This window comes from Cotesia typhae, unplaced genomic scaffold, assembly GCF_013202065.1.
Source record: "Cotesia typhae breed Kobodo isofemale line unplaced genomic scaffold, CoteBio_Ctyphae contig_48, whole genome shotgun sequence".
NCBI classification, from domain to species: domain Eukaryota; kingdom Metazoa; phylum Arthropoda; class Insecta; order Hymenoptera; family Braconidae; genus Cotesia; species Cotesia typhae.
The window spans coordinates 12,768,663-12,782,313 of NW_027423756.1; the positions used below are offsets into that span (position 1 = coordinate 12,768,663).

The 13,651-nt window shown below is 30.8% G+C and overlaps 6 protein-coding genes across 6 annotated transcripts; all 6 read left to right on the top strand.

Moving 5' to 3' along the window:
* Positions 1-116: 116 nt before the first annotated feature.
* LOC141529678 (odorant receptor 10-like) lies at positions 117-1,730 on the top strand. The gene is given in 6 exon segments (XM_074246335.1): positions 117-377; positions 461-1,063; positions 1,253-1,360; positions 1,464-1,522; positions 1,524-1,608; positions 1,671-1,730. Coding segments are annotated over 6 exon segments (1,176 nt in total).
* Positions 1,731-2,330: 600 nt separating this feature from the next.
* LOC141529807 (odorant receptor 13a-like) lies at positions 2,331-4,502 on the top strand. The gene is made up of 5 exons (XM_074246510.1): positions 2,331-2,579; positions 2,912-3,511; positions 3,913-4,020; positions 4,086-4,232; positions 4,389-4,502. The coding sequence occupies exons 1-5, from the start codon at positions 2,331-2,333 to the stop codon at positions 4,446-4,448; spliced, it is 1,164 nt and encodes a 387-aa protein (XP_074102611.1). The 3' UTR covers positions 4,449-4,502.
* A 332-nt stretch (positions 4,503-4,834) lies between these two features.
* On the top strand, positions 4,835-6,733 carry LOC141529897 (odorant receptor 13a-like). Its single transcript, XM_074246638.1, has 5 exons — positions 4,835-5,169; positions 5,556-6,155; positions 6,228-6,335; positions 6,428-6,574; positions 6,683-6,733. The coding sequence occupies exons 1-5, from the start codon at positions 4,921-4,923 to the stop codon at positions 6,731-6,733; spliced, it is 1,155 nt and encodes a 384-aa protein (XP_074102739.1). The 5' UTR covers positions 4,835-4,920.
* Positions 6,734-7,214: 481 nt separating this feature from the next.
* LOC141529800 (odorant receptor 13a-like) lies at positions 7,215-8,891 on the top strand. Its single transcript, XM_074246500.1, has 5 exons — positions 7,215-7,460; positions 7,560-8,159; positions 8,217-8,324; positions 8,388-8,534; positions 8,832-8,891. The coding sequence occupies exons 1-5, from the start codon at positions 7,215-7,217 to the stop codon at positions 8,889-8,891; spliced, it is 1,161 nt and encodes a 386-aa protein (XP_074102601.1).
* Positions 8,892-9,396: 505 nt separating this feature from the next.
* On the top strand, positions 9,397-10,972 carry LOC141529798 (odorant receptor 13a-like). Its single transcript, XM_074246499.1, has 5 exons — positions 9,397-9,642; positions 9,716-10,315; positions 10,449-10,556; positions 10,646-10,792; positions 10,874-10,972. Exons 1-5 carry the CDS (start codon positions 9,397-9,399, stop codon positions 10,931-10,933), a joined length of 1,161 nt encoding a protein of 386 aa, XP_074102600.1. The 3' UTR covers positions 10,934-10,972.
* Positions 10,973-11,565: 593 nt separating this feature from the next.
* On the top strand, positions 11,566-13,064 carry LOC141529974 (odorant receptor 13a-like). The gene is made up of 5 exons (XM_074246784.1): positions 11,566-11,811; positions 11,881-12,480; positions 12,590-12,697; positions 12,761-12,907; positions 12,992-13,064. Exons 1-5 carry the CDS (start codon positions 11,566-11,568, stop codon positions 13,049-13,051), a joined length of 1,161 nt encoding a protein of 386 aa, XP_074102885.1. The 3' UTR covers positions 13,052-13,064.
* Positions 13,065-13,651: the final 587 nt, after the last annotated feature.

Below are 13,651 nucleotides of genomic sequence, written 5' to 3' on the forward strand. Positions count from 1 at the left end.
AGAAAACGATGGTAGATTTAATTTTAAAAATTTATAATTGTATCTACCTCCGATTTTTATACCAATTCCACTTAATGTCAGCTCAACTATCAAACTACAGGTATTAATTGAGAAGCATGTATTCAGAGACAACAACAGCGAGACAGTTGGAGTATAAAAAGTTTAAAAGATTTATGAAAAGTTTGCTCGCAACTGTCGGTCTTTGGTCATCCGAAAATTCAAACTTTTTATTTCGGTCGTTACTATGCTTGCACATATCTTTTTTCATCATCCCATCAATTGGCGTCTTCAATTTTTTTATGACGCACATCGGAAACGTCAAACTAGTGACTAAAAATATGAGTACGCTGTTTGGATTTTCGACAGTGCTGATGAAAGTGCGTCGCCACTAAATTCAAACTAACACACATAACTTACGATAAATTGTAAATACAATAAAAAAATTGTTTTTTGTTGCAAGGCAGTTTGCATCCAAGTCTACCGCAAGGACGTTAATGATTTGTACGAATTACTCGATTCGTATTACGACGAGCTGATAAAAAAGCCTAAATTGTCGAACATAGTTTCCAATGGAATTACGAACTTCCGCCGTTTGCCGATATTGATAACTACGTTCGTAACATTGACGTGCATTTCCTACGCAATCGCTCCAATTTTATCGATAATCAGTCAATGGAGACACGGGACTCATCCAATAAAATACAATCTCATCTATCCCAACGTTTATCCTTGGCGTCCAATTCCTAACACGTTTGTCTACCACCTTCATTTTCTCAATGAATTACTGATAACTTGTAGTATTGTTTTCGTTACTGGAAGCTTTGATTCCCTCTTTATTTATTACACTTTTCAAATGATCGGAATTTTAAGAGAAATTTCCCATAAAATTTCCTTTTTTGATGAAGATACTGATCCCCAAGAAACTGTAAAGGAGTGTGTTAAAAAGTACGAGCTGTTATTGGAGTGTTGCAGCAAACTACAAAGAGTATATCAAGCCATTATTTTGTGGTCATTGAAGACAAACGCGCTCATACTTTGCGCAGTTATTTTTCATCTTTCGCATGTAAGTTAAAAAAAAATTTATTTAATAAAATAAAATTTTTAAAGTAAGTCAAAATTTGGCATTTTCTACAACAGTAATCACAATTTTGATCAGATTATTTTTTTGAGACAATATTTATAATTTTTGAGCAAAATTAAAATTTTTAATTTTTTTTATTTATCTTTGACAAATATTTTTTCCGGAAACTAGGCAACCACAATACCTATTACGGTAGCGATACTATCTACAGGACACGCAGGGTTGAAATTAACCCAAGTTTTCCTCTACTCATGGTCACGAACACGATTAACCAGTGAGGTAACTAGCTGGTCTAATTATCATGTCATATTCTCATTGATATAATATGAATTATGTGCGTCAATAAAAATATAATTAAACTCGGGAATTTTCACTTCACTAGAGTGAAAAATTGCGGGTAGCAATTTACGACGGGAACTGGATTGGAAACAACCGATTAATAGTCGTTAACTGTGATGCTCACGCAAAAACCACTGACGATAAGAGTATACAACTTTGCCGTTGTGTCTATTGATATGTTTCAAGCGGTAACTATAAATTTCATTTTATATTTTTATTAACACCCAAAAACTCTAACACACTGTTTTAGGTGATCAACACCACAATTTCGTATTACTTATTACTAAAAACTTTTGAACCGGAGGTTTGATCAAATTATCACACGGAAAATATCTAATAAAAAATGTTTAAAATATTCTACGTTTGTTCAAATAAAATAAATAAATATTTCAATAGTTTCCAAAAAAATCAAGTTCAATTTTTTGAATTAAGATTTTGTTAATAAAAATTGAAAACTTACTTTGACATTGCCTTGGCTGATGATTAAAAATGTGTAAGTAGATAAATATTGCCTCATTAAAAATATTTTGACTCAAAATATTTTATGCTGCTTCAAAATAATTTTTTTGATCCAAATAACACTTGTCAAAGCCCGCATCAACGTTATTTCCATACGATCTGGTCAAGTCGAAAAACCAAAGAAGACTGGCGACCCCACTGCAACAAAAGAAATAAAAAATCGATATAAAAACTATTACTGCAGTGATTGTTGCAATCAACAGTCATAGCCTACGAGTTTTTAATATTAAATGGACAATTAAGTTTGCGAGTACCCTTCTACCCGTTCATCCACATTAGTTTTGTGCCCATATGCTCTTAAACGGTTCTGAGCGAATTGTATTTTTAAAATTGCACTCTAAATTGGCTTTTTGAACTACACATTCATCAATTTCTGTCTATAATTCGAATCATGGTTGAAGACAAGCAGTTAGAGTTTGTTAAATTCAAAAACATAATAAGAAAACTTGTATTTACTGTCGGCTTATGGATAAAAGAAGACTCCAGTTTTTTACACCGTTCATTACTTATCATCTATCTGTTGTTTTACGTAATTCCTGTTATCGGCGCATGTAACTTTCTTATCACTAACATTTCTAATATAAGTCTCGCAACCAGAACTGTGACCCAGCTGCTGGGATTTTTGACTGTTACTTTAAAAGTGTGTTCCTTTCTCAAATGTTTTTTTTTTAATTTCAAATTTTTTTACGAATCCTTTGTGGTTATAATTTCTTTTGAGAAGCTTTGAATGATCAGTGGTTCAAAAATTGCTGCTCAAAAAATTTAAAACAATTAGAAACCCAAAAATTTGGTCTATTGATGCCTTAAAAAAATTGTTAATAAAAAGTTATTATTTTTTTTCGATCTAAAAATATTTTTTAATAAAGCTCTCGTTATCTCGCGCTGCAATCGACATTAAAGTTCAAAGAATTACGACTACAAAGGGTTGACTTTTTAATGAAAAGTATTAAAAAAAATAAATTATGTTAAAAGGCAGCGTGTTTCATAATCAACCGTAAAGATGCGGGCGATCTACACTCGGTGCTAGATCTGTACTTTGAAAAATTGCTGCAGTCGCCAAAAATGTCTAATATGGTGTTGCGTAATGTGAGGACTTTTCGACGTTGGCCAACATTCATCACAACATTTGTCACTATTGTATGCATGTCTTATGCAATTATTCCGATCATTTCAATCGTAAAACAATTGCGACATCGAGTGTGGCCCATTCAGTACAATCTTCTCTATCTGACGATATATCCTATAAAAGCTCGCCCCAGCAGTTTGCTCTACAATTTTTATTTTTTTGACGAGTACGTAATGACTATAAGCATGATTTTTATTACTTCGAGTTTAGATTCGCTTTTCACGTACTACATTTTTCAATTGATTGGAATGTTGCGGGAAATTTCGTATCATATTTCAATGATCGATGATAAAAATAGTGAAATAATCGTACGTCAGTGTGTTGACAAGTATCAAGTATTGCTAAAAGCTTGTAATCAATTGAGAAAAATTTATGGACCAATTGTTTTGTGGACCATGAATGTCAACGCACTTATTCTTTGTGCTGCAATTTTTCAACTATCTATTGTAAGTTACTTAGCAATTTTTTTTTAGAATAAAAATAATTTTTTCAGCATATTTTAATAAAAAATTATTACATAATACTATTTTATGTTTAGAACTACTTAACTCATCTAGTGGATTTAAATTCAAATTTATTTATTATGAACTTACATGCCAAAAGTAATTTAATAGCTGTTATTATTAATTTTAACAACTCAATTTAACAAATTATATGTTTTGTAATAATAATACATAAATTCTGAAAAAAAGCTAGAATAATTAGAAGGAATTTTTTTACAACTATATTTTATTATAAAAATGTCAATGAAAGTTTAACTAATTAATAGGTGCTTTGCAATTCATTTATTCTACTTTTTAAAAGCTCAAATTTTATAAATTTAGACTGACCAAAATTTTTTAAACAGGCAAAAACGATACCAGTCATCTCGATGATTATATTCGCAGCGCACGCAAGTCTAAAATTGGTTCAAGTGTACGTCTACGCTTGGTCCGGTACACAGCTTACTATTGAGGTAATCAATTATGGGTACAATCTTAAAAATAACAATCTTAAAATTTCACTTGGTCCTTTGATTAGAGCGAAAAATTCAGAGAAAGTATCTACGCCGCTAATTGGGCTGGCAACGCTCGGCTAAAGTCTTCAATAATTATTATGTTAGCCCAAAAACCACTCATATTAACTGCCTGCGGCTTATTGAATGTAACCATTGAGATGTTCGTAAAAGTAAGTCGTAAAACTATTTTCAAAAGTTTCGCATATATAAAGAAAAAAATTTTTCAATCTATTTTAGACCTAAAATATATACTTTACTTGAGTTTAAGGCTCGGTAGGCCTCAATTATTTTTGCCCGAGTTCGTAATTTTTTTTCTTTCTTTCCAGGTCATAAATACTTCGGTTTCTTACTTTTTGTTGTTGAAAACTTTCGACCAAAAAGTTTGACAGACTTTAAAAAGCTGTTATTTTTTACTTACAATAATTTTATTTATAATATCGAATAATTTAACTTCTGTATAAAATAAAACTTTATTATTATTGAAATAATAATTATTTTTTTTTTTTTAAATAATTTTGAGCAGCATAATTAAATCTGGCTGATAAAAAAAAATTTGCAAGATTCAAAAAAACTTTACTAAGCGAAACAGACAGCGACTTTTTATTAAAACGATCTGCTCAGGTCAGAAGTTGCATCAAGACTAACGTCCCTCTACAATGTATAAAATATAAAATCGATATAAAAACTATTATTGCAACTATGTTGCAATCAGCGGTCATATCTCAGAGAGTTTTATATATTAAATGGACAATTAAGTTCATAAGCTGCCTCCTACTCGTTAACCTGACAATAATTTGAAGTTGACAAGTTTCAACGACTTGCTCTTATTAAACTGTGCTTGTACTTTCTTCCAATACAATGGCTTTAGACAGACAATTGGAGTTTGTAAAATTTAGGAGCATTATAAAAAAATTGGTGTTCATCGTCGGCCTATGGACTAAAGAAGATTCGAGTTTGTTCCACCGATCGTTACTTGCAATCTACTTGTCGTTTTTTATAATTCCGATTGTTGGTGTAGGCAACTTTTTTATTACCAATATTTCCAACATAAGTCTTGCAACTAGAAGTTTGAGCACACTGCTGGGCTTTTCTACAGTTATGATAAAAGTCTGTTGTTAGCAATGTTATATAACTTTAAACAAAAATAAACTGCTAACCCTTTGTAGTCGTCGCGGCTTTATTTATTCTCTTTTGCAACAGTTCTAAATAAAAGTTTCGTGTATATATAACAATAATAATGATAAAAAAAATAATAATGAAAAAATTTTGGGCCAAATTTATTGTTTATAAAATTTCATGACCAAAAAATGAATTTACAATTTTTTTTTCATGTATTTTAAACAAAATGCATCTCAACTGTTGCAAAAAAAAATTAATAGCTCGATTAAGGCAATTGCAATCAACGATAAACTTGCGAGTAACGGCCACAAAAGGTTAACAATTTATTAATCTGCGTAAAAAAGAATTAAAAAAAAAAAATATTGTGTTAAAAGGCAACGTGTTTCATAATCAACCGAAAAGAAGTCAACGACTTGCACACAGTACTCGATCCGTACTTTGACAAGCTGGTTCAGTCCCCAAAAATGTCAAATTTGGTCTTGAGTAACGTCAGGACCTTCCAACGCTGGCCAACATTCATCACCGTCTTTGTCACAATTGTTTGCCTTTCCTACGCGATTAATCCAATCATATCGATTCTACATCAATTGCAACGCCGCGAATGGCCTATCAAGTACAACCTGATTTTTCTGACGGTTTATCCGATCAAAGCTCGTCATAACAGTTTACTTTACAACTTTTACTTCGTTGACGAGTATTTACTCACAGCCAGCATGATATTCATCACTTCAAGCCTGGACTCGCTTTTCACCTACTACATTTTTCAATTGATTGGAATGTTAAGGGAAATATCGTACCATATTTCGAGGGTAGATGAAAAAAATAGTGAAATAATTATACGACGGTGCGTTGACAAGTATGAGATATTGTTACAAGCCTGTGGCCAAGTTCAAAAAATTTATGGACCAATAATATTGTGGACGATGAATGTTAACGCTGTTGTACTCTGCGCGGCCATTTTTCAACTTTCGCACGTGAGTTGATGTAAAAAAAAAAAAAAAAAACATGTTTTTATTTTTTTTTACTGAATATAAATACTACTCTAGGCGAAAACGATACCTGTTGTCTCGCTGATATTATTTTCCGCGCATGCTTCTCTAAAATTGATACAAGTTTATGTGTTTGCTTGGTCTGGAACACAGCTCACTATCGAGGTAACCGAATATATACATTGATATTATTATTGATAATTATAAATTTATCGAAATATTCTGAGGAATGTTCTTAGAAAAAATAATATCGTTAGAGTGAAAAATTTCGAGATTGCATCTACGCCGCTAATTGGACAGAAAATATGCGGCTTAAAGCTTCTATAATCATCATGTTGGCACAAAAACCCCTCATTTTGACAGCGTGTAACATACTGAATGTGACGATTGATATGTTTGTGAAAGTGAGTATTTATTTAAAATAATTCTAGAGTGTTTTATAAATTAAAAATTAAAAATAAAATTCACAAAAATTATTTTTATTTTTACTATTTAATTATTTTACTTTACAGGTAATCAACACTTCAGTTTCTTGCTTTTTATTACTAAAAACTTTTGAGTAAAAATTTTTAATAAAATTCAAAAAAGCACCTTGTTATTTTACACTTTAAATTACTTATCAAAAATGACGAATTATCGGTGTATTGTACAAAATAAAGAAAAAATATAATTTATTATTGTAAAAACAAATTTTTTAATAAATTAATTTTTATAGTTGTCCAAGAAAATTTCAAGAGAACAACACTTGTACAATTTTATATTGCAACGATCTGTTCAGGTAAAAAGTTGCAACAAGACTGAGCTCCCCACTACAGTATACATAATTAAAAATCAATATAAAAACTATTATTGCAATCAACAGTCATATTCTTTGAAGCATTTTATTTTAAACAGGCTATTAAGTTAACGAGCGCTCGTTTTATTTTTCTCATAAACTAGCTTCGCTTTAAAACGATTAGTTTACTTCGTATTTTTAAAATGATACTCTAAATTGATCTTTAGACGAGACATTGTCAATTATTACTTTTCTTACCCATCAAAAATATGATCGCTGAAAAGTTAGAATACGTACAATTTCAAAATATTATCATACGACTCCTCTCAATTGTCGGATTGTGGACAAGGCAAAATTCAAACTTACTATCTCGATTGAGAATTCATATTTACCTGACGTTCCTTGTCGTTCCAACTTTTGGAACGATAAATTATTTGGTTGCCAATATTTCAAACATAAATTTAGCCATTGAAAGTTTGTGCTCACTTTTGGCATTCTCCACAGTAATAATAAAAGTGTGTCATCAAAAAATGATAAGCACCACATAAATTAATTGGAATTTTTTTTTTTTAATGACTTGTTCAAATATTAAAAAAAATTTTTTTTGTTACAAGGGAATGTGCTTTATCATAAATCGCAAAGACGTAGATGAGCTACATACAATTTTGGATCCTTATTTTGATGAATTGTTGAAAACTCCCGAGATGTCAAAACAAGTTTTGAATAAAATCTCAACTTTCAGACGATTGCCAAAACTGATCACGGCTATGTTGATGACCGGCAGCATTTCTTATGCGATTGGACCAATCGTTTCTATAATACACCAAATTCGTCATAGATTGTATCCTCTAGATTTTAATTTCATTTATCTCACTTTGTATCCGTGGGAAATTCCGAGGAATTCTTTAATCCACTTTTTACACTTTTTCAACGAGTATTTATCGACTAGTACCATTGTTCTCATCTCACCCGCAGTCGACAGCTTGTACACCTATTACATGTTCCAAACGATCGGTATTTTGCGGGAAATGTCCTATCGTATTTCCATGTTTGACGAAAAAAATTGTGATTTTGAAATACGCGAGTGCGTTAATAAGTATGAAATACTAGTACGATGCATGAAAAAAATTCAAAAAGTATATGGAGCGATTATTTTATGGACCATGAACACCAATGCGATCGTACTTTGTATCGTAATGTATCAACTGTCGCACGTAAGTGACCTATAGCGTACATTATCCAAAATATTTTCAAACTGTGTAAATTTTCAGGCTAAGTCTATTCCTTTTTTCACACTGAGCCTTTGCGTAGCGTATGTGTGCTTAAAATTAACCCAAGTTTTCATTTATGCTTGGAGCGGATCTCTCCTCACAACTGAGGTAATTTTTGTTCAAAAAAATAAATTACCAAGTCGCAAAATTAATATTATTGATATTTTTCAGAGTGAAAAATTTCGAGAAACTATTTACGCATCTCGATGGCTTGGAAATACTCGATTGAAGGCTTCAATAATAATAATGCTCTGTCAAAAGCCCCTCATTTTGACTGTGTATAATTTATTGTATGTTACGATAGACATGTTCATGAAAGTAAATAACAAAAATAATATTTTTGATATCACTTGTAAAAAATAAACTAAATTTTTAGCAAAGAATTTTATAATCATAAAAATTTTGACTCACGTCAAATAACAATACAAAAGTTTTTGGTAATTAAGTTGACAGAAACGAAACTTTTTTTTACCGTGAGTTTTAAAGTCTTGCGACAACTTGTGATCAATAGCGTGTGCTCTAGCCATCAACTCAATTACTTATAGCAAGTTATATCAAAATGTTTTTGAAAATTAATTTAGATATATTTTTAACCATTTGAATTTTTTAAAACAGGTTGTAAACACGACAATATCGTATTATTTATTGCTAAAAACATTTGAACAAGGAGCTTGACAGAATCATATTCTTATTATTTCTCGCAACCATAAATAATTAGTTTTAGGATATTATTATTGTTGAGCAAGTAAAATAAAAACTGATTCATAGTAAATTATTTTGATTTTTTTGTAGATTACAAAATTATTACTCATGGAAAAAATTATCACTTACTTTCAGCATTATTTTTTTTTTTATTTTGGCTACGCTTATAAAAATCAGAGGAACTTTAAAAAATACGATCTGCTCGGCTAGAAAGTTGCAGAACGACTGACTCCCCCACTACAAAAAACGGAATGAAAAATCAATGTAAAGACGATTGTCGCAGTCAATATAAAAACTATTATTCCAATCAACAGTTAAACGGACGATTAAGTTAGCCGTCTCTTTTTTCTGTAAACTGATTACACAAGTCCCTATCCTCGACGACAATTAGTTTCCTCGGTATCTTTAAAATGATATTTCAAATTAGTCTTTAAGCTATACTTTCTTGATTACTAACTTTCCCTTCATATTCAAAAATATGATCACTCAAAAGTTGGAATATATCAAATTTCAAAACATTATCAAACGAATGCTCTCCATCGTCGGTTTGTGGACGAAAAAGGATTCAAGTTTGTTGTTTCGATCGCTAATTCACATTTACCTATCTTTTTTTATCATCCCAACTTTCGGAACGATCAATTTTTTTGTTTCCAACATTACGAATATAAATTTAGCAACTAGAAGTTTGAGCACTCTGCTGGGTTTTTCCACAGTAATAATAAAAGTGTGTTTTAAAAAAATTAATTTTTACTTTCAATAACATAAACCAGAAATTTTGAATTTTTTTTTGTTACAAGGGAATGTGTTTTGTAATAAATCGCCGCGAAGTCGACGAGCTGCATACGATTTTGGAGCCATATTTCAACGAACTGTTGAAAACTCCCGTAATGTCATCGCAGGTTTTGAACAAAATCTCAACTTTCAGACGCCTGCCGACAATAATCATGACAATAGTCATCACTGGCTGCATTTCTTATGCAATTGTTCCGATAATTTCGATCATACATCAGTATCGTCACAAAATTTATCCGATCAATTACAATCTCATTTATCTAACTGTGTATCCGTGGGAGATTCTGAGAAATTCGGTGATCCACTTTATCCACTTTATCGACGAATATTTACTGACTATTGCCATTGTTCTAATCACATCTGCGGTGGACAGTTCGTACACGTATTACATGTTCCAAATGATCGGTATTTTACGAGAAATATCGTATCGTATTTCGATGTTCGATGAGAAAAATTGCGAATTTGAAATACGCGAATGCGTTAATAAATACGAAATTCTGGTACGATGTACGAAAAAAATACAAAAAGTTTATGGAGTGATTATTTTATGGACCATGAATGTAAATGCGATCGTACTTTGCACTGTTATTTACCAACTTTCAAATGTAAGTGATCAATAAAGAAATCAATAAGTATCGATTGATTTAAGATTAATCAAAAAATAATTCAGAACAATTTATATTTACTGGAAATTCTTTTAAGTTTCTTGTTTATATTTTAAAGTATGTACTTTTACAGGCCAAATCAATACCGTTTTTTACGATGCTCCTCTGCCTGGCGTATACTGGCTTGAAATTAACTCAAGTTTTTATATACGCCTGGTCTGGAACTCTTCTTACAATCGAGGTAATATTTTTGTTCAACAAAAAAAAAAAAAATAAAAAATTGCAGGTAGTATTATTTTGAAAAAATAATATTATGATTAATTTATATAGAGCGAAAAATTTCGAGACGCCATTTACGCATCACGGTGGCTCGGTAATACCCGATTAGAGTCTTCAATAATAATAATGCTTTCCCAAAAGCCCCTCATTTTAACTGCGTGTAATTTTTTGTATGTCACAATAGACATGTTCGTAAAAGTGAGTATACCACTGTTGATAATTGAATATAATTTAATTATAAAAAATCAAAAATGATAAATTAGTATTTTTTTACTGAAGGTTGGAAACACGACTATATCTTATTATTTATTATTAAAAACATTTGAACAAGGAGATTAAACACAGTTACATCGTTATTTTCACTCATCACCAAAAATTATTAGTTATAAATAATCATAACTGCTGAATAAAAAAAAATAAAATTTTTTCATTGAGAATAAAAATAAAAAAATTTGGATTTTTCAAATTTTTCCAACAAAAAATTATTTTTTTTTTTTTCAAATACCAAAATCATTTCAGTGAAATATCGAGACATTTTGTGAGTATGATGATTAAAAATCACTTACAGGTAATGCACAAAAATTCATCAATCACTGAGAAATATTTTGAGGCGTAAGTATGATTAACAAAAAGACTTTGAACTCCAAAAATTTTTCAACAGCCCACTACTTATCGAGACCCTCAACAATTTTGTATGAAAGCGATCTGCTTCGGTCAAAAGTAGCGTAAAGACTGGCGTCTCGCTACAATGTATGAAATAAGGATCAATATAAAAACAATTATTGCAACTATGTTGCAATCGACAGTCGTATTTTTCAAAGCTGTCAATATTAAATGACCGATCATTAAGCTTCCGAGTACCCCTTTGCTTTTTTTCTACGCTCTGCAACAATATAGTTTTTCTTTCTCTAGAAAATGTTATTTTAAATTGCTCCCTGAGCTATACACTTTTCCTCCCATTGTTGAAAAACATGATCGCTGAAAAGTTGGAGTATGTCAAGTTTCAAAATGTCATCAAACGACTGCGCCGCATTGTCGGGTTGTTAAAAAAAGAGGAGCCGGGTTCATTATCTCGATCGCTGATTTATATTTATCTTTTATTCTTTATCATTCCAGTTTTCGGCACAATAAATTTCCTTTTTGCCCATATTACGAATATAATTATCGCGACCAGAGCTTTGAGTCTACTGTTGGGCTTCTCCACAACAATGATAAAAGTGTGTTAATGACTGTCAAACAAAGAAAATCTTAATAAATCTTAACGTTGAATTTATTTTTGTTAAAAGGGAATAACTTTTATCCTAAACCGCAAAGGCCTTGATGAGCTCTCTGAAACTCTGGAACAATATTTTGACGAATTGTTGAAAACTCCCGAAATGTCGAAGCAAATTTTGAGTAAAGTATCAATTTTTAGGCGATTTCCGTCATTTCTCTTGACATTCACAGTTTTGCTCTGCCTATTCATCGCACTCGGGCCAATTCTGTCAATTTTAACTCAAGTTCGTCATAAAGTTTCGCCCATCAATTATCATCTTGCTTATCCAGCAGTCTTTCCCTGGGATATCAAAACAAATGTTCTTCTATTCAGTTTGCATTTAATTGACGAGTATTTTCTTACTTTAAGCATCGCGATAATCACATCAACAGTGGACAGTTTGTACACCTATTATATGTTCCAAATGATTGGTATTTTGGGAGCAATAACCCATCGAATTTCTCTGTTTGATGAGAACAATTGTGAGTTTGAAATACGAGAATGCGTTAACAAGTATAACATATTGGTAGACTGTATAAATAAATTTGAGAAAATCTACGGGGTTATTATTTTATGGACAATGAATATCAACGCTATTGTTCTTTGTGGACTCATTTATCAGCTTTCTCACGTAAGTCATTGATTTAAAATCAGAAAAAAATTTTTTTAGTCAATCAACTTTTTTAAATCAAATTTTTTGACAAAAAATTAAATTTTACTCTAAATAAATAATTTTACAGGCTAAATCAATTCCCTTTGCTTCAATGGTTTATTCCGGCGCGCATGCTGCCTTGAAATTAAGCCAAGTTTTTATATTCGCCTGGAGCGGGTCGCTTCTCACCACCGAGGTAAAAATAATTTTATTAATCAGCTAAAAATACATATTTGTGATGCATAATTAATTTTTATAGAGTGAAAATCTGCGAGACGCCGTCTATGCTTCACGGTGGCTCCAAAACACCCGATTGAAGTCTTCAATAATAATAATGCTTTCTCAAAAGCCTCTCACTTTGACAGCTTGTAATTTTTTAGGCGTCACAATAGACATGTTCATAAAAGTAAGTCCGTCAATTTTACTTCAGATTTTTTTAAATAAAATCATAAATATGTTTTTTTTTTTTTTTTTTTTTTTTTTATTTCAGGTTGGAAACACTACCATATCATATTATTTATTATTAAAAACATTCGAACAAGGTGCTTAAAAATCACGTTGTTATTCTCACAACCGTAAATTAGTTACAGATAATTATAACTGTTGAGTAAATCAAAATAAATATACATTGATCATAAAAAAAAAAAAAAAAATTATACTCATTAAAAAAGTTAATTCAGTAAATAGTAAGACACAAAAATTACCTTTAAATTTTCTGGTGAGTTTAGGTGTGAAACAATTTTTCTTTAGAAAGTTTTTTTTTTTTTGTTGTTGTTAAACATCAAAAACTATTCAGCTAGCGAAATTTCGAGACATAGAATAACGCAAAACTTTTGACAAGTTGATCAATTAAAACTATATACGTGCGTCAGTAACAGAATACAAAGCCTTGCTCGCAAAGATAAGCAAAGGTTGAGAGCTAAATTCAGACTGACTCCCACCTATGCACAATATTTTTTTGATCAATACGAAAACTATTACCAGTGACTATTATTGTAATTATCATCAATCATCTTTGCTGCTTGATATCGAGTAGAAAATTAAGTCTTATTGATGCAATTGACGGAATATTCTCCGTATTTTAGAATTTTTTTCTATTCAGACTTTTTGTTTTTAAAAGTCATTTTAACTTGGCCATTCATTTTGTTAA